At 45.4% G+C, this 21,096-nt stretch overlaps 1 protein-coding gene across 1 annotated transcript in view; it reads left to right on the top strand.

Moving 5' to 3' along the window:
- Nucleotides 1–18,789, top strand: part of galns (galactosamine (N-acetyl)-6-sulfatase) — a 74,376-nt gene extending 55,587 nt beyond the window's left edge. Inside the window, exons 11-14 of the mRNA XM_063067315.1 lie at nucleotides 6,032–6,134; nucleotides 9,502–9,623; nucleotides 14,744–14,861; nucleotides 17,782–18,789. Of these exons, the coding sequence (XP_062923385.1) occupies nucleotides 6,032–6,134; nucleotides 9,502–9,623; nucleotides 14,744–14,861; nucleotides 17,782–17,868 (430 nt within the window). The 3' untranslated portion in view covers nucleotides 17,869–18,789. The remainder of the gene's footprint in view (nucleotides 1–6,031; nucleotides 6,135–9,501; nucleotides 9,624–14,743; nucleotides 14,862–17,781) is intronic.
- The last annotated feature ends 2,307 nt before the right edge of the window (nucleotides 18,790–21,096 follow it).

Raw genomic sequence — 21,096 nt, 5'->3', positions numbered from 1 at the left:
TCAGGAGTGTCAGGGAAGTGAAGAATGTGCAGTGAAAATTATGACTGAGAAGGTGCTCAGGAAGCTTAATGGTCTGAGGGTGGATAAATCTCCTGGACCTGATGGAATGCACCCTCGGGTTCTGAAGGAAGTAGCTGGAGAGATTGCGGAGGCATTAACGATGATCTTTCAAGAATCGATAGATTCTGGCATTGTACCGGATGACTGGAAAATTGCAAATGTTATTCCGCTATTTAAGAAGGGTGGGAGGCAGCAGAAAGGAAACTATAGACCTGTTAGCCTGACATCAGTGGTTGGGAAGTTGTTGGAATCGATTATTAGGGATGAGATTATGGAGTACCTGGAGGCACATGACAAGATAGGCCAAAGTTAGCATGGTTTCCTGAAAGGAAAATCCTGCCTGATTAATCTACTGCAATTTTTTTGAGGAAACTACAAGCAGGGTAGACAAAGGAGATGCAGTAGACACAGTGTACTTGGATTTTCAAAAGGCCTTTGACAAGGTGCTGCACATGAGGCTGCTTAGTAAGATAAGAGCCCATGGAATTACAGGGAAGTTACTAGCATGGGTGAAGCATTGGCTGGTCGGCAGAAAACAGAGAGTGGGAATAAAAGGAACCTATTCTGGCTGCCGATTACCAGTGGAGTTCCACAGGGGTCGGTGTTGGGACCGCTGCTTTTTACGATGTATGTCAATGATTTGGATTATGGAATTAATGGATTGTGGCTAAATTTGCCGATGATACAAAGATAGGTGGAGGAGCGGGTAGTGTTGAGGAAACAGAGCCTGCTGAGAGACTTAGATAGTTTTGGGGAATGGGCAAAGAAGTGGCAAATGAAATACAATGTTAGAAAGTGTATGGTCATGCACCTTGGTGGAAGAAATAAACGGGCAGACTGTTATTTAGATGGGGAGAGAATTCAAAATGCAGAGATGCAAAGGGACTTGGGAGCCCTCGTGCAGGATACCCTAAAGGTTAACCTCCGGGTTGAGTCGGTGGTGAAGAAGGCGAATGCAATGTTGGCATTCATTTCTGGAGGTATAGAATATAAGAGCAGGGATGTGATGTTGAGGCTCTATAAGGCACTTGTGAGACCACATGGAGTATTGTCTGCACTTCTGGGCTCCTTATTTTAGAAAGGATACACTGACATTGCAGAGGGTTCAGAGAAGATTCACAAGATTGATTCCAGGAATGAAAGGGTTACCGTATGAGGAACGTCTGGCTTCTCTTTGGCTGTATTCCTTGGAGTTCAGGAGAATGAGGGGGGATCTCATAGAAACATTCCAAATGTTAAAAGGCCTGAACAGATTAGATATGGCAAAGTTATTTCCCATGGTAGGGATTCTAGGACAAGAGGGCATGACTTCAGGATTGAAGGACATCCATTTAGAACTGAGACGCAGAGAAATTACTTTAGTCAGAGGGTGGTAAGTCTGTGGGATATGTTGCCATGAGTGGCTGTGGAGGCCAAGTCACTTGGTGTATTTAAGGCAGATAGATTGGTTCTTGATTGGCCAGGGCATCAAAGGGTATGGGGAGAAGGCAGGGGAGTGGGGATGACTGGAAGAATTGCATCACCCCATGCTTGAATGGCAGAACAAACTTGATGGGCCAAATGGACTACTTCTGCTCCTATATCTTATGGTCTTATGCAAGTCTCCGGGTCAGAATCAAATATTCCCCAGAGCACAGGCTCCATCCATTCAGAAAGATCCCACCACACCATTGCATTACACACTCTCAGGTTCAGTCACAGAGTGTGAACCTCCCTCCACACCGTCCCATCTCCCACTACAATGGTCAGTCACAGAGTCAAGCTCTCTTTACACACTCCCGATGTGAGGTACAGTGTGAAGCTCCCTCTACACTGTCCCATCACACACCCATAAGACTATAATACATGGGAGCAGAAATAGGCCATTTAGCCCATTGAGCCTGCTCCACCATTCCATCATGGCTAATCCTTTTTTCCCCTCCTCAGCCCCACTCCCCGGCCTTTTCCCTGTAACCTATCAATCTCCACCTTAAAATAGACCAAATGACCTGGCCTTCACAGCTGCCTGTGGTAACAAATTCCACAAATTCACCACCCCCGGCTAAAAATATTTCTCTGCACGTCCTTCTGTCCTGTGGTTGTGCCCTCTTGTCCTAGATTCCCCCACCATGAGAAACTTCCTTTCAACATCTACTCTGTCTAGGCCTTTCAACATTTGAAATGTTTTTTTTTTGGTGTGTGCGTCTGCGATGTTAGTGGGACGATGTCTTTTTCATGCCTTTACAAGGCGCGGAGCGAGCGAGAGAGACTGTGCGGTGTGTCACTCCTCACACAGACATTTCACAGTATTTTTCCCTTTATTTTACGAGGTCGAGTTGTGATCTTGACACTCAACTGAGGTGAGAGTTGATATTGGACCACTGGAAAATGATGCTGGTGAGGTAGTAAATGGGGGACAAAGGAATGGCAGATGAACTTGATGGGTACTTTGCATCAGTCTTCACTGTGGAATCACTAGCAGTGTGCCAGAGGTCCGTGAGTGTCCGGGACCAGGAGTCAGTGACATTGCCATTACAAAAGAAAAAGTGCGAGGCCAACTCAAAGGTCTGAAGTTGGAAAAGTCACCTGGACCAGATGGACTACATCCCAGAATCCTGAGAGAGGCAGCGGAGAGATAACAGATGCATTGGACATGATCTTCCAAGAATCACTTGATTCTGGCATGGTCCCGGAGGACTGGAAGATTGCAAATGTCACTCCACTCTTTAAGAAGGGAAGAAGGCAAAAGAAGGGAAGTTATAGGCCAGTTAGCCTAACCTCATTATCCTGTGGCATTACTGGAAAGATACTGGCATGGATAGTGTAATGGCTGACAGGCAGGAGGCAGTGAGTGGGAATTAAAGGGCTTGGCTGCTGGTGACCAGTGTTATTCCTCAGGGGTCAGTATTGGGACCGCTGCTTTTCACATTGTTTGTCAGTGATTTAGACAATAGAACTGATGGCTTTCTGGCAAAGTTTGTGGATAATACAAGGATAGGTGGAGGGGTAGGAGGTGCTGAGGAAGTAATGAGATTGCAGCAGGACTTAGAGAAATTGGAAAAATGGGCAAAAAGTGACAGATGGAGTATAGTGTTGGGAAACGCTGATAATCATTTTGGTGAAAGTAAAAATAGTGCGGACTATTCTCTAAATGGGGAGAAGGTTCAAACTTCAGAGATCGAGAGCAACTTCGGATTCCTCGTGCAAGACTCCCAGAAGTTTAATTTACAGATTGAGTCTGTGGTAAAGGCGGCAAATGCAATGTTGGCATTTATTTCAAGGGGAATAGAATATAAAACAAGGAGATAATGCTGAGGCTTTATAAGTCACTAGTCAGGTCGCACAGAATATTGTCAATAGTTCTGGGCCCCATATCTCAGAAAGGATGTGTTGTCATTGGAGAGGGTCCAGAGGAGGTTCACAAGGATGATTCTGGGAATGAAGGGGTTAACATTTGAGGAGCATTTGGCAGCTTTGGGCCTGTACTCACTGGAATTTAGAAGAATGCGGGGGGATCTCATCAAAACCTAACAAATTTTGAAAGGACTGGATAGGGTGGATGTGGAGAGGATGTTTCCTATGATGAGAGTATCCAGAACTAGAGAACACAGCCTCAAAATTGAGGGGCGACCCTTTTAAAACAGAGGTAAGGAAGAATTTTTGTAGCCAGACAGTAATGAATCTGTGGAATGCTCTGCCACCAATAGCAGTGAAGGCCACGTCCGTGGTGTGTTTAAGGCAGAAGTTGATCATTTCCTAATCAACCAGGGCATCAAAAGATGTGGCAAGAAGCCTGGGAATGGAGCTGAGTAGGATCCGGGATCAGCCATGATGGAATGGCGGAGCAGGCTCAATGGGCTAAATGGCCTAATTCTGCTCCTATGTCTTATGGTCTGACACAGAGTGACGTTCCCTCCACATCGTCCCATCACACACTCCCAGGCCAGACTCAGAGTGAGATTCTCTTCACACCGTCCCATCACATATTCATGGGGTCAGACACAGACTGATGTTCCCTCCACATCATCCCATCACACAACCATGGGAGTCAGATACAGTCAATTTTTCTCTGTGCCGTCCCATCACACACTCTCAGGGTCAGACAGAGAGTAAAGCTCTCTCTATACTGTCTCATCACGCACTTCCGGGATTCTCCGTGGATTGTCACCTTGTCGTGGTGGAGAAGCTTGTATGGTCCTGTGATCCCGAGAGCAATGCCGTCTGGAGCTATGCTCCTGGTAGGGTCACCCATGGCAGTAAGGTCGAGGGTGAGGTCCCTGACGAAGAACAATCCAACCAAGACTTCAACGGTGGAACAGGCAGAAGGCAAACGTAAAAGAGGCAGACAACAGAAGAGATTCAAAGACATCTTAAAAGCCAACATGAAGAAATGTAACATCGACATCAACAATTGGGGAACCAATGCCAAGGACAGGAAACTCTGGCAAGCCGTCATCCGAGAAGGAACAGCAACTTTCGAAGTCAACAGATGTGCAGAATTAGAAGAAAAGAGAGGCAGCAACAACCAAAGCCCGATCTGCCATCTGGAACTACCCGTCCTGAATGTGGAAGAACTTTCAAAGCCAAGATTGGACTCGTCAGCCACTTGAGAGCCCATAAGTAGATCTACAGAATGAAGACCATCATCCTCGACCTCAAGGGATAGCCACGACGACAACACACTTCCGGGGTCAGACACAGAGTGAAGCTCTCTCTATACTGTCCCATCCCACACTCCCAGGGTCAGACACAGAGTGAAGCTCCCTCTGCATGATTCCATCACACACTCCTGGGGTCAGACATAGAGTGAAGCTCTATATCATCCCATCACACACTCCTGGAGCAGGCACTTCCAGTATTTTTGAGGAAGATTAGTAATCAGTTGTGATGTGTAACCCCTGGGCACCAACAACGGGATATTTTCTGCCCAGCAGAGAGAGGCAGTGGTACCATTGGTCTGGGCAGGTGTCAAACCCAAACTCTGAAGCTGAAAAGTCATGTCACGTTGATCTGTCTCTATTCTTGAAGTGCTGCCTACACCTGACAATGTCGGACACAAGAGGTTCCACAGAAGCTGGAAATCTTCAGCAAGATGCACAAGGTTCTGGAGGAATGCAGGAAGTCAGGCAGCGTCTGGGATTGGAAATAAACAGTTGACATGTCAGGCCAAGATCCTTCATCAGGACTGCGTTGTGGTTTGAAACATTGACTGTTTATCCCCCTCCATAGATTTTGCACGACCTGCTAAGTTGCTCCAGCGTTTTGTGTGTTGCTCCTGAAATATGTGCATTTAACTTGGTGTAAGTGTGGGCTCGTTCTGTGCTGTGGGTGTGATACACATGTCCTGGGCACTGTGGAGGGCATCTCAGAGCAGTGGCAAACACTCTGTGTTAGTTTACCCCCTTAACCATCAGGTTCTTGAACCAGAGGGGATAGCTTCACTCACCCCAGCACTGAATTGTTCCCACAACCCGCAGACTCACTTTCAAGGACTCTTCAACTCATGTTCACGGTATTTATTGCTTGCTTGTTTATTTTCCTATATATTTATGTATGTACTGTGAGTACGTAATTCCACAGTTTGTTGTCTTTTGCACACTGGTTGTTTGTCCATCTTGTGTGCGTTTTTCATTGATTCTGTTGTGTTTCTTTGTATTTACTGAATGCCTGCAAAACAATGGTATTATATGATACCATACATGTACCTTGATAATACGCAAACATGAGAAAATCTGCAGACGGAAATTCAAGCAACACACACAAAATGCTGGTGAACACAGCAGGCCTGGCAGCATCTCTAGGAAGAAGTACAGTCGATGTTTTGGGCGGAGACCCTTCATCGGGATTGTCCTGACAAAGAGTCTTGGCCCAAAACGTCGACTGTACTTCTTCCTATAGATGCTGCCTGGCCTGCTGCGTTCCACCAGCATTTTGTGTGTGTACCTTGATAATACATTTACTTTGAACTTCAAACTTTTATCTCACTCTCCAGGCCAGTGTTTTACTATCGTGGTAACCAGTTAATGGCTGTGCGGCTTGGAATGTACAAGGCACATTACTGGACCTGGACCAATTTTTGGAAAGAGCTGCAGCTGGTAAGTCAGTATCTGCTGTGGGTCGGGAGTCAGCATCCACACAGGGACCTGAGGCTGAGGATAGTCTGACTGCAGACAGGGCGGTGGCTATCTGCAACACTCTGGAGCCTTATCTAATTCTTGCTTCCCAAATTTTAATCAGCTTCTTTCTTCCTCTTAACTAGATATTCCACATCTCTTTCAACCATGGTTTGTTCGCCCTACCATCCTTTCCCTGCCTCAACGGGACAAACCATAACACCATAAGACATAACAGCAGAATTAGGCCATTCAGCCCATCAAGTCTGCTCCACCATTCCATCATGGCTGATTTATTATCCCTCTCAACCCCATCCTACAGCCTTTTCCCCGTTACCTTTGATAATCTGACTACTGTCAACTTCCACTTTAAATATACCCACTGACTTGGTCTCTACAGTCATCCATGGCCATGAGTTCCACAGATTTACCACCCTCTGGCTAAAGAAATTCCTCCTCATCTCCTTTATAAATGGACATCCCTCTATTCTGAGACTGTGCCCCCTGGTCCTAGACTCCCCCGCTAAAGGAAACATCCTCTCCACATCCATTCTGTCAAAGCCTTTCAACATCCAATAGGTTTTGATAAGATCTCCCAAATTCTTCTGAATTTCAGTGAGTGCAGGCCCAGAGCTATGAAACACTCCTCATATGTTAACTCTTTCATTCCCTGAATCATTCTCGTGAACCTCCTCTAAACCCTTTCCACACTAATACATCCTTTCTTAGATAAGGAGCACAAAATGGCTGCAAGTATTGTCTGACCAGTGCCTTATAAACCCTCAGCATTACATGCTTTTACATTCTAGTCCTCTCGAAATGAATGCCAGCATTGTATTTGCCTTCCTCACCACTGACTCAACCTGCAGTTAACCTTTAGGGAATCCTGCACAAGTCCCTTTGCACCTCAGATTTTTGACTTTTCTTCCTGTTTAGAAAGAGTCTACACTTTATTTTACCCACCAAAGTGCATGACCTTACACTTCCTGACACTATATTCCATCTGCCACTTCTTTGCCCATTCTCTCAATCTGTCCTTTTGCATTTTCCATGCCCCACCACCTATCTTCGTATCATCTGTAAACTTGGCCACAAAGCCATCAATTCTGTCATCCAGACCCATTGAGATCCCCCTGCTGTGTTCCCTAAACAACCTCCACATTCCTATTGTGCATTTCCTGAGTTTATCCATTACTGATTCATGCTGCGTTCCAGTCTGATAGCATTATGATTCCCCCTCCCTCACTTAAATACCTTCCCACATGGATTAGATTCCATGTGCCACCAATCCACCCAACTTCCCAGCTGATCTGTATCCATAGACAATCTTCCTCAGTCCTGATGAAGGGTCTCAGCCTGAAATGTCAACTGTTTAACCCATTCCATAGATGTTGCCTGACTGCTGAGCTCCTCCAGCATGTTGTGTGTTTTGTTTTAGATTTCCACCATCTGCAGATTTACTTGAATTTGTGAACCTCCTTCAGTATCTGTGATTCCAACAATTTTTATGTCATCCTCAAACATATTCATCAGACACTGACATTCTCATCTGAGTTATTTATACATGACAATAACTAATCCCTATGTAACACCATAGGTTACAGACTTCCAGACAGAGAAGACCCCACTACCATCGTCTTCTACCTCTGATCGCCAAGACAGGTCCAGCCATAATTTGCCTTCAGTTCCAGTTTCCGACTTGCTCCCAATGGGGCAGGTTCAGTTCCAGTGTCCGACTCGCTCCCAATGGGGCAGGTTCAGTTCCAGTGTCCGACTCGCTCCCGATGGGACAGGTTCAGTTCCAGTTTCCGACTCGCTCCCAATGGGACGGGTTCCGTTCCAGTTTCCGACTCGCTCCCAATGGGACGGGTTCCGTTCCAGTTTCCGACTCACTCCCGATGGGACAGGTTCAGTTCCAGTGTCCGACTCGCTCTCAATATGACAGGTTCAGTTCCAGTTTCTGACTCGCTCCCAATGGGGCAGGTTCAGTTCCAGTTTCCGACTCGCTCCCAATGGGACGGGTTCCGTTCCAGTTTCCAACTTGCTCCCAATGGGACGGGTTCCGTTCCAGTTTCCGACTCACTCCCGATGGGACAGGTTCAGTTTCAGTGTCCGACTCGCTCCCAATGGGGCAGGTTCAGTTCCAGTGTCCGACTCGCTCCCGATGGGACAGGTTCAGTTCCAGTTTCCGACTCGCTCCCAATGGGACGGGTTCCGTTCCAGTTTCCGACTCGCTCCCAATGGGACGGGTTCCGTTCCAGTTTCCGACTCACTCCCGATGGGACAGGTTCAGTTCCAGTGTCCGACTCGCTCTCAATATGACAGGTTCAGTTCCAGTTTCTGACTCGCTCCCAATGGGACGGGTTCCGTTCCAGTTTCCAACTTGCTCCCAATGGGACGGGTTCCGTTCCAGTTTCCGACTCACTCCCGATGGGACAGGTTCAGTTTCAGTGTCCGACTCGCTCCCGATGGGACAGGTTCAGTTCCAGTTTCCGACTCGCTCTCAATATGACAGGTTCAGCTCCAGTGTCCGACTCGGTCCCGATGGGACAGGTTCAGTTCTAGTTTCCGACTCGCTCCCAATGGGACGGGTTCCATACCAGTTTCCGACTCACTCCTGATGGGACAGGTTCAGTTCCAGTTTCCGACTCGCTCCCAATGGGACAGGTTCAGCTCCAGTGTCGGACTCGCTCCCAATGGGACAGGTTCAGCTCCAGTTTCCGACTCGCTCCCAATGGGACGGGTTCCGTTCCAGTTTCTGACTCACTCCCGATGGGACAGGTTCAGTTCCAGTTTCCGACTCACTCCCGATGGGACAGGTTCAGTTCCGGTTTCCGACTTACTCCCAATGGGACAGATTCAGCTCCAGTGTCCGACTCGCTCCCGATGGGACAGGTTCAGCTCCAGTGTCCGACTCGCTCCTGATGGGACAGATTCAGCTCCAGTTTCCAACTCGCTCCCGACGGAACAGATTCAGCTCCAGTGTCCAACTCGCTCCCAATGGAACAGATTCAGCTCCAGTGTCCGACTCGCTCCCGACAGAACAGATTCAGCTCCAGTGTCCGACTCGCTCCCGATGGAACAGGTTCAGCTCCAGTTTCCAACTCGCCTTAAACTTGACTGACAGTCCTTTGCTCACCTTTGCTTATTCCTGCTGCCCTTCTCAAATAAAGATTCCACATCTGCAGTCCTACAGTCATCGGAGACCTCAGCTATGAGCAGTGAATGTTGGAACGTCTCAGAGTCTCCTTGCTGTCCTGACAGTATGAGATACATCTCATCAGCGTGGGGTGATTTATCTACCTTTATTCCCCTGAGATGTTTAACATCTGATCCGTTGTTTTTTCAGGGAATTAATTTCTGCCCAGGACAGAGCGTGACAGGTGTTACCACCTATGATCAGCGGGACCACTCCAATCAGCCACTGCTCTTCCACCTTGGTCGGGATCCGGGGGAGAAGTTTCCCATCAGGTGAGGGAGGGGAAGTCTGACCTGCACCTGGGAAATGGCCAGGCTGCTGGTGTCTGGGATAACCCATCACACTCTCACTGTGATGGACTGTCGTTGGCTGCTGTCTTCCTCTGAGAGTCCTCATACAGCATTCCCTAAAGGTTAAGTTGGTGGTAAAGGAGGTAAATGCAATGTTGGCATTCATTCTGAGGGGATACGATGTAATGCTAAGGTTTCATAAAGCATGTATTGTGAACGGTTATGGACCCCATATCTGAGAAGAGATGTGCTGGCATTGAGAGGGTTCAGAGGTGGTTCACAAGAATGATCCCAGCAATGAAAGAGTTAATGTATGAGGAGTGTTTGATGGCTCTGGGACTGTACTGACTGGAGTTTCGGAGAATAAGGGGGATCTCACTGATACCTGTTAAATATTGGAAGGCCTATATAGAGTGGATGTGAAGAGGATATTTCCTGTACGGGGGGAGTCTAAGATCAGAGGGCACGACCTCAGAATAGAGGGGCGTCCATAAAGAACAAAGATGAGGAGGAATTTCTTGAGCCAGAGGGTGGTGAATCTGTGTAATTCATGGCCACAGACGGCTGTGAAGGCCAAGTCATTGGGAATAATAGGTTCTTGATTAATCGGAGCATCAAAGGTCACGGGGAGAAGGCAGAAGAATGGAGTTGAGAGCCGTGAGTAAATCAGCCATGATGGAATGACTGAGTAGACTCGATGGGCCAAATGGCCTAATTCTGTTCCTCTGTATTATCGTCTCTGTCCCTCTGTACTGGGAGTGTGTCCCAGTGAGAGGTGACTCTCTACAGCACCCAGCCACATGCACTGCCTCTCCTTGTACACATTCTCTCCAGTACACATCTCTCTCACCTGCACACCTTGCCCACACACACACACTCTGCCTCCCTTCCCCGCATGCCTCATCGCCATACACGGCTTTCCCCTCCCTGAACACAGCTCCCTCTCCCACACATCTTCTCCACCACACACCACACTCTCCAAATGCCTCTCCACCACACACGTCCTCCAGTACACACCAACTTGCCCACCCCCTGCACATACCCTGACGTCCTCTCCACCACCCACCACTCCCCCACACACTTCCCCCACGCATACCCTCATGCTCACACGCTTTCTACCCCACACACATCTACCACCGTTCCTCTTCTCCATCAGGCAGAAGATACTGCCCACCAGGCTCTTGGACAGCTTCTATCCTGCTGTTGTAACACTGTTGAATGGTTCCTTATTCTGATAAGGTTGGCTCTACAGTGACTACGGAAGCTTTGTGATTGGTTATCAAATCTATCCATGCTGTCATTTGGCCTTAACAGTCACATACTTAGATTGAAACAATCAGTTTACCATGGCAGTAGAAGTGAGGTACTTTGCCATTTTTAGACGTTATGGTAAAATGGATGGTAGACAAGCTGGAGATGAGTGTTTACAGGATGACTCACACAGGCTAGTACCTGAATTTCTAGTCAAAGTCATCCCAAGAAAATGCTTGGCATTGTTCGAGGTATGGCACGAAGTGCAAGTACCTTGTGCACAACTAGAGCTGCAAACGAGAAAGAATGCATGAAGAGGAGAGAAGCATTCAAGAACAATGGTACCCCATGCACATAATTAGAAAGGAATGGAGTGCGACACAACACCAGAACAAAGACAACCTCCAGGTAGAATGTTATTGCGCCAGACAGTGCCAGTTTAACTGAAAAGCTGACGGATTTGCCAAAAGTGTGCTGTCCAGTTAATAGCAAAAAGTGAGGTCACAACCAGAAAAAGGCTAAGCAAAGTGGCATCTAGAAGAGCTAAAGAACTGTAAGGGAGTTGTGTGCTCCATACCTCAGTCACCATGCCAGAAAGTGTACATTGGTGAGATTGGAAAGCCAATGAAGACCAGGATAAGTGCCTTAAAAAGCTTGAGAGCAGAATGAAGTGAGATTACTGAACATTGCCTATCATGCTCCAGCAGGCCAAGGTTTGGTGAGGCCAACGTCCTTGGCAAGGAAGAGAATGCTTACAAGAGAAAGATTAAGGAATCACTAGAGATGGAGTATGTGGGGGACCTAAATGTCTTTCTAAGAGTGTAGAGATAGCTCCAGTCTGGGACCTATCAATAAGTCTTACTTTAGTGGTGGGCAGGTTGTTGGAAAACGTCCTGGGAGGCAGGATTTATGCGCATTTGGAGAGACATAATCTGATTAGGGATAGTCGGCATGGTTTTGTCAAGGGCAGTACGTGCCTTACAAGCTTGATTGAATTCTTTGAGGATGTAACAAAACACATTGATGAAGGTAGAGCAGTGGATGTAGTGTATATGGAATTCAGTAAGGCATTTGATAAGGTTCCCCATGCAAGGCTCATTCAGAAAGTAATGAGGCATGGGTTCCAAAGAGACCTTGCTTTATGGATCCAGAACTGGCTTGATCACAGAAGGCAAAGGCTGGTTGTAGACAGATCATATTCTGCATGGAGGTCGGTGACCAGGGATCTGTCCTGGGACCCCTCCTTTCGTGATTTTTATAAATGACCTGATGAGGAAGTGGAGGGATGTGTTAGTAAATTTGCTGATGACACAAAGGTTGGGGGTATTGTGGATAGTGTGGAGGGCTGTCAGAGGTTACAGCGGGACATTGATAGAATACAGAACTGGGCTGAGAAGTGGCAGATGGAGTTCAACCCAGATAGGTGTGAAGTGGTTCTTTTTAGCAGGTCAAATTTGGAGACAGAACATAATATTAATATTAATGGTAAGACTCTTGGGAGTGTGGGGGATCAGTGTGATCTTGGTGTCCGTGACCATAGGACACTCTAAGCTGCTGCGCAGATTGACAGTGTTGATAAGAAGGCATATGGTGTGTTAGCATTCATCCACTGTGGCATTGAGTTCAAGAGCCGTGAGGTAACGTTACAGCTATACAAGACTTGGTCAGACCCCACTTGGAGTACTGTGTTCATTTCTGGTCACCTCACTACAGGAAGGATGTGGATGCTATAGAGAGAGAGTGCAGAGGAGATTTACAAAAATGTTGCTTGAATTGGAGAACATGCCTTATGAGAATAAATTGAGTGAATGTGGCCTTTTCGCCTTGCAGTGATGAAAGATGAGAGGTGACCTGACAGAGGTGTATGAGATAATGAGAGGCATTGATTGTGTGGATAGCCAAAGGCTTTTTCCAGGGCTGAAATGGCTAACACGAGGAGGCATAGTTTTAAGGTGCCTGGAAGCAGGTACAAGGGGGATGTCTGACGCAAGTTTTTCACACAGGGAGTAATGAGCGTGTAGAGTGCACTGCCAGTAATATTGATTGAGATGGATAGATACATGTGGTTTAAAAATAGAGGGCTGTGCGGTAGAGAAATTCTAGGCAGTCTCTAGAGTAGGTTACATAGCTGGCACAACATTGTGGGCCAAAGGGCCTGTAATGTGGTATAGATCTCAATGTTCTATGTTCAGTCAGAACAAGGCAATTCAAATTAACCAATCAAGATCGACAATTCAGATCCAGACAATTAGGATGGAGCTGTAAGCCCTGCCTATGCTGTGCTCACTGAAAAAGGTATACAAGGAGGTGTCCCTGGAGGGACATCATCTGTGCCCGAGGAAGACAGCCGTGTTTACTGTTGAAACATTGCAATTAGTGCCTATAAAAAAGTTTTCATGTTTTATTATTTTACAACGATGAATCACAGTGGATTTAATCTGCTTTTTTGATACTGATCAACAGAAAAGGTTCTTTTGTGTCAAAGTGAAAGCAGATTTTTACAAATTGGTCTAAATTTATTACAATTATTCAACACAAAATAATTGATTGTATTATTATTCACCCTCTTTAAGTCAGTATTTAGTAGATGCACCTTTGGCAGTAATTGAGTCTGTGTGGATAGGTCTCGATCAGCTTTGCACATCTAGACACTGCAATTGCTTCCCCATTCTTCTTTACAAAACTGCTCAAGCTCCGTCAGATTCCACTGGGATTGTGAGTGAACAGCACCTTTAAGTCCAGTCACAAATTCTCAATTGGATTGAGGTCTGGACTTTGTCTTGACATTAATTTATTGTTTTTAAGACATTCCTGTGTAGCTTTGGCTTTATGCTTGGGGTCATTATCTTGCTGGAAAACAAATCTTCTCCAAAGTCGTAGTTCTCTTGCAAATTGTCCTCCAGGTTTTCCCTGTATTTTGCTGCATTCATTTTACCCTCTACCTTAACAAGGCCTGCTGTAGTGAAGCATCCCCACAGCATGATGCAGCCACCACCATGCTTCACAATAGGAATGGTGTGTTTTTCATGGTGTGCAGTATTTGGCTTACACCAAATGTAGTGTTTAGTCTGGTGGCCGAAAAGTTCAATTTTGGTTTCATCAGACCAGAAAACCTTCTTCCAGCTGGCTTCAGTCTCCCAGATGCCTTCTGACAAATAAGCAGAGATTTCATGTGAGTTTTTTTCAACAGTGGCTTTCTTCTTGCCACTCTGCCATGAAGCTGTGACTGGTGAAGCACCCGGGCAACAGTTGTTGTCTGCACAGTCTCTCCCATCTCAGCCACTGAAGCTTGGCTCTTCTCCAGAGTTACCATAGGTCTCTTATAGTTTTCACCAGGATACGGACTCTCCAGCAGTTGGACCTTCCAGATCCAGGTGTATTTTTACCACAATCGATTGAAACAGCTTGACTGCACACAGGTGATCTCCATTTCACTAACTATGTGGCTTCTAAAACCAATTGGCTGCATCAGTGACGATTTGCAGTGTCACATTAAAGGGGGTGAGTACTTAAGCAATCAATTATTTTGTGTTTTATATTTCTAATTAATTTAGGTCACTTTGTAGAAATCTGCTTTCACTTTGACAAGAAAGGGTTTTTCTGTTGATCAATGTCAAAGCCAAATTAAATCCACTGTGATTCAATGTTGTAAAACAATAAAACATGAAAACTTCCAAGGTGGGTGAGTACTTTTTATAGGCTCTGTAAGTACGTGACGATTAAGGCCAAAGGATAGAAAATGGACACTTAGCCTCACAATCTACCTCATCATCTTCACTTCATTGTCTGCCTATACTGTACTTTCTCTGTAACTACTTCACATTTTTCCACCTCTCTCCTCCCACCTGCAGGTTTTCCCACCAGGAGTATGAGCAGGAGATGAAGAGGATTTCTCTTGTGGTGCAGGAACACCAGGCATCCTTGGAGCCAGGCGAGCCACAACTGAACATCTGTGACCGGGCTGTCATGGTGAGAGCTTGTCTTCCCCCACTATGCTGTAACCGTTCAAGCTTGGCTCCTCCGTATGGGTAGGGAAAGAGGGAGTCTACCACCCACCATCCCACCTACAAACCCACTTCCCCATAACCTCAACCTCACGATTTTCCATCTCTCCCCCTGGCACCATAGACGTTGTAGCCATTAGTGAGACTTGTTTGCAGGAGTGATTCAACTGGTAGCTCAATATTCCAGGGTTCTGTTGTTTTAGATGTAATAGAACAGGACGGATTAAAGGAGGAGGTGTGACAGTACTAGTCAGGGAAAATGTCTTGGCAGTGCTCAGTCAGGACAGACTGGAGAACTCATGTACTGAGGCTTTATGGGTAGAACTGAAAAATAAGAAAGGTAAGATCACATTAATTGGGTTATATTATCAACCTCCCAGCAGTCCATGGGATTTAGAGGAAGAAATTTGTAGAGATCGTAGACTGTGGCAAGAAACATAAGGTTGTTATAAAAGGTGAATTTTAACTTACCACATTTTAACTGGTTCTCCCATACTGTAAAAGGACTAGCTGGGATAAATTTTGTTAAGTGTGTTCAGGAAAGTTTCCATAATCAGTACGTAAAAGTCCCAATGAGAGATTGCATGATACTTGATCTGCTATTAGAGAATGAGACAGGGTAGGTGACAGAAGTTTGTGTAGGGGAACACTTTGTATCTAGTCACAAACAAGAGAAAATCTGCAAATGTTGGAAGTCCAAGCAACACACGCAAAACTCTGGAGGAACTCAGGCCAGGCAGCATCTGTGGAAAAGAATACAGTTGACATTTCAGGCCGAGACCCTTCCGCAGGACTCTTTTCCATAGACTTTGCATCTAGTGATCATTTTGCCATTAGTTTAAAGGTAATTATGGAAAAGGATAGGTCTGGTCCATGGGATAAGATTCTAAATTGGAGAAGGGTTAGTTTTGATGGTATCAGAACTGATCTGGCAAGTGTGGATTGGGACAGGCTGCTTTCTGGCAAAGGTGTACTTGGTAAGTGGGAGGCCTTCAGAAGTGAAATTTTAGTACAGAGTTTATATGTTCCCATCAGAATAAAAGTCGAGGATTATAGGCTTAGGTACCTTGGTTTTAAGAGATACTGAGGCCCTGCTTAAGGAAAAAAAAAGGAGGTGCATATCAGGTATAGGCAGGTAGGAACAAATGAGGTGCTTGAGGAATGTAAGAAATGCAAGAGAACACTTAAGGAAATCAGGATGGCTAAAAGAAGGCACAAGATTGCTCTAGCAGGCAAGGTGGAAGAGAATCTTGAGGCAAGTTAAGGTGGATAAATCCCCAAAGCCTGACAGGGTGTTCCCCCATACCCTGTAGGAGGCTAGTGCAGAAATTGCAGGGGTCCGGCAGAGATATTTAAAACATCCGTAGCCACAGGTGAGATGCCGGAAGATTAGAGGATAGCCAATGTTCTGTTGTCTAATAAATGCTCTAAGAATAATCAACAAAATTGTAGGCCGGTGAGCCTGACATCAGTAGTAGGAATGTTATTGGAAGGTATTCTAAGGGACCGGATATATGAGTGTTTGGAGAGACAGGGACTGATTAGGGATAGTCAACATGTCTTTATGCATGGTAAGTCATGTCTAACCAATCTTCCAGTCTTTCGGAGAAGTTACTCAGAAAGGTGAAGGCAAGGCAGTGGATGTTGTCTACATGTATTTTAACAAGGTTTTTGACAAGGTTCCGCATGAAAGGTTGGTCAAGAAGTTTGGCATTCAAGTTGAGGTAGTAGATTGGATTAGATATTGGCTTTGTGAGAGAAGCCAGAGAGTGGTAGTAAATAGTTGCCTCGACCCGTGACTAGTAAGAGTGCCACAGGGATGGGTGCTGGGTCTGTTGTTATTTATCATCCAGATCATTGATAAAGATGACAATGTGGTTAACTGGCTCAGCAAATTTGTAGATGCCACCAAGATTGAGGGTGTAGTGGACAGCAAGGAAGGCTATCTTGGCTTGCAGCGGGATCTGGACCAGCTGGAAAAATGGCAGATGGAATTTAGTGCAGACAAGTGTGAGGTGTTGCAATTTGGTAGGACCAACCAGGATAGGACTTACACAGTGAACGTTAGGGCACTGTAGAGTGTGGTAGAACAAAAGCATCTGGGAATAGAGGTCCATAATTCCTTAAATGTAGCATCACAGATAAACAGGGTTGTAAAGAAAACTTTTGGCACATTGGCCTTTGCAAATCAAGGTATTGGGTAGAGGCATTGGGATGTTATGTTGAAGTTGTGCAAGACATTGGTGAGGCCTAATTTGGTGTATTGGGTGCAATTTTGGTCACCTACCGACAGGAAAGATGTAAATAAGATTGAAAGAGTGCAGATAAAATTTACGTGGATGTTGCCAGAACTTGAGGACCTGAGTTATAGGGAAATGCTGAAGAGGTTAGGACTTCACTCCCTAGAGCGTAGGAAAATGAGGGGAGATCTGCTGTGAAGATGTACACAATTATGAGGAGTATAGATAAAAATGCAATCAGGCTGTTTTCCACTGAGTTTGTGTGAGACTAGAACTAGAGGTCATGGTTTAGGGGTGAAAGGTGAAATATTTAAGGGGAAATGAGAGGGAACTTCTTTACTCAGGGTTGTGTGAGTGTGGAACAAGCTACAGCTAGTAGATGCAGATTGGATTTCAACATTTAAGAGAAATTTGGATGGGAAGGGTATGAAGGGCTGTGGTCCCAGGTGCAGGTCAATGGAACTAAGCAGATTAATAGTTCAGAACATACTAGATGGGCCAAAGGGCCTTTTTTTTGCTGTCTGATTCTATGACTCTGTGGCTGCCACTGGGATGCCCAGAGTGGGACCTGTGGGATGCACCGGAGCAAGATGAGGAAATTCCATGTTGTGCAGCTGATAATCGGAATCTCCTTTTCTCCCACAGAACTGGAGTCCCCCTGGCTGTGAGAAACTTGGGAAATGCCTGAAGATCCCCAGCTCTGCACCATGGAAGTGTATCTGGCCCCACTGACACGGTGGTCAGGGCCAAGTGGATGGGGGAAGTCGGAATCTCAGCAACTACCCCCACCGTCCCTCATGATCTGTTTCAGTGTAAACTGAACTGGAACCTGGTGCACAGGGGACATGTTGTGGGCGGCAGGGGTGACATGAGCAGGCGGCAGCCCTTGATCCATCCAGTACACTGAACAGATTACGGGCAGACTGCAGTCTCTGATCTGTCCAGCACTGGTTGTGGAGGTGATGGGCAGGTGGCAGCCTCTGATCCATCCAGCACACTGAACAAATCACGAGCAGGAAGCAGTCTCTGATCTGTCCAGCACATTGAACAGATCACAGGCAGGCAGCAGCCTCCCCAACCTTTTTTGCACCACAGACCGGTTTAATATTGACAATATTCTTGCAGACCGGCCAACTGGGTGGGGGAGGGGGGGTGTGTTCAAGTAGGGTTAAACTCACCTCAATATGTCTTTTACAGTTAGGGTTGCCAACTTTCTCACTCCCAAATAAGGGACAAAAGTAGCAGTCAAATCCCGGGACACTTGTGTTTACCCCAGGAAAGACTACCATGACCATAAAGCCTTGCGCGGGCACCTGTGTGCACATGCGCGTACGTGCCGATTTTTTTTTTCCCCACTAATTGATTTTGCCTTATTCTTCCCGACTATACTGTACATACATTATTTCTACTTTATATAGTCTGTGTATTTATCATATCATTCCTGCTTTTACTATATGTTAGTGTTATTTCGGTTTTATGTGTTATTTGGTAGGTTATTTTTTGGGTCTGGGAACGCTAAAAAATTTTTCCCATATAAATCAGTGGTAATTGCTTCTTCGCTTCACGCCATTTCGGCACGAAAGGTTTCATCAGAACACTCTACATAAGCAGGGGAAATACGGGACAAGGGCGGTCCCGTATGGCAGGGGTCCCCAACCTTTTTTGCACTGCGGACCGGTTTAAAATTGACAATATTCTTGCGGACCGTCCGACCAGGGGTGGGGGGGGGCGGGTAGGGTTGCCAACGGACAAGAGTAGCAGTTAAATACGTTGTGTTTACCCCGAGAAAGACTACCATGACCATGAAGCCTTGCGCAGGCACCTGTGTGCGCACGCGTGACAAGCGCATGCATACACGTACCCATTTTTCTACAAATCGTTTTTGGCAATTTTGTTCAGTGAAACTACACTGTACATACATTATTTCTACTTTATATACTTTGAGGAGATGCGAAAGGATTTAGAAGGAGTGGATTGGGACAATTTGTTTTATGGGAAGAATGTAATAGAGAAATGGAGGTCATTTAAAGGTGAAATTTTGAGAGTACAGAATCTTTATGTTCCTGTTAGGTTGAAAGGAAAGGTTAAAAGTTTGAGAGAGCCATGGTTTTCAAGGGATATAGGAAACTTGGTTCGGAAAAAGAGAGATATCTATAATAAATATAGGCAGCTTGGAGTTAATGAGGTGCTCGAGGAATATAAAGAATGTAAAAAGAATCTTAAGAAAGAAATTAGAAAAGCCAAAAGAAGATACGAGGCAGCTTTAGCAAGTAAGGTGAAAATAAATCCAAAGGGTTTCTACAGTTATATAAATAGCAAAATGATAGTGAGGGATAAAATTGGTCGCTTAGAGAATCAGAGTGGACAGCCATGCATGGTGCCAAAAGAGATGGAGATTTTGAACATTTTCTTTTCTTCGGTATTCACTAAGGAGAAGGATATTGAATTGTGTAAGGTAAAGGAAACAAGAAGGGTAGTTATGGAAAGTATGACGATTGAAGAAGAGGAAGTACTGCTGCTTTTAAGGAATATAAAAGTGGATAAGTCTCCGGGTCCAGACAAGATATTCCCGAGGACCTTGAGGGAAGCTAGTGTGGAGATAGCAGGGGCTCTGACAGAAATATTTCAAATGTCATTAGAAACAGGGATGGTGCCGGAGGATTGGCGTATTGCTCATATTGTTCCATTGTTTAAAAAGGGTTCTAAGAGTAAACCTAGCAATTATCGGCCTGTGAGTTTGACGTCAGTGGTGGGTAAATTGATGGAAAGTATTCTTAGAGATGGTATGTATAATTATCTGGTTAGACAGGGTCTGATTAGGAACAGTCAACATGGATTTGTGCGTGGAAGGTCATGTTTGACAAATCTTATTGAATTTTTTGAAGAGGTTACTAGGAAAGTTGACGAGGGTAAAGCGGTGGATGTTGTCTATATGGACTTCAGTAAGGCCTTTGACAAGGTTCCACATGGAAGGTTAGTTAGGAAGGTTCAATCGTTAGGCATTAATATCGAAGTAGTAAAATGGATTTAGCAATGGCTGGATGGGAGACACCAGAGAGTAGCGGTGTAAAACTGTTTGTCAGATTGGAGGCCGGTGTTTAGTGGTGTGCCTCAGGGATCTGTACTGGGTCCAATGTTGTTTGTCATATATATTAATGATCTGGATGATGGGGTGGTAAATTGGATAAGTAAGTATGCAGATGATACTAAGATAGATGGTGTTGTGGATAATGAAGTAGGTTTTCAAAGCTTGCAGACAGATTTAGGCCAGTTAGAACAGTGGGCTGAAAGATGGCAGATGGAGTTAAATGCTGAAAAATGTGAGGTGCTACATTTTGGTAGGACTAATCAAAATAGGATATACATGGTAAATGGTAGGACATTGAAAAATGCTGTAGAACGGAGGGATCTAGGAATAATGGTGCATAGTTCCCTGAAGGTGGAATCTCATGTGGATAGGGTGGTGAAGAAAGCTTTTGGTATGCTGGCCTTTATTAATCAGAGCATTGAGTATAGGAGTTGGGATGTAATGTTGAAATTGTACAAGGCATTGGTAAGGCCAAATTTGGAGTATTGTGTACAGTTCTGGTCACCGAATTATAGGAAAGATGTCAATAAAATTGAGAGAGTACAGAGAAGATTTACTAAAATGTTGCCTGGGTTTCATCTCCTAAGTTACAGAGAAAGGTTGAACAAGTTAGGTCTTTATTCTTTAATGTTGAGAGGGGACTTGATAGAGGTGTTTAAAATTACGAGGGGGATTGATAGAGTTGACGTGGATAGGCTTTTTCCATTGAGAGTGGGGGAGATTCAAACCAGAGGACATGAGTTGAGAGTTAAAGGGCAAAGTTTAGGGGTAACATGAGGGAGAACTTCTTTACTCAGAGAGTGGTGGCTGTGTGGAACAAGCTTCCAGCAGAAGTGGTTGAGGCAGGTTCGATGTTGTCGTTTAAAGTTAAA

This window comes from Mobula hypostoma, chromosome 14, assembly GCF_963921235.1.
Source record: "Mobula hypostoma chromosome 14, sMobHyp1.1, whole genome shotgun sequence".
Lineage (NCBI taxonomy): Eukaryota > Metazoa > Chordata > Chondrichthyes > Myliobatiformes > Myliobatidae > Mobula > Mobula hypostoma.
Note: the sequence above shows the minus strand (reverse complement) of the source record. Positions and strands in the feature narration are given on the sequence as shown.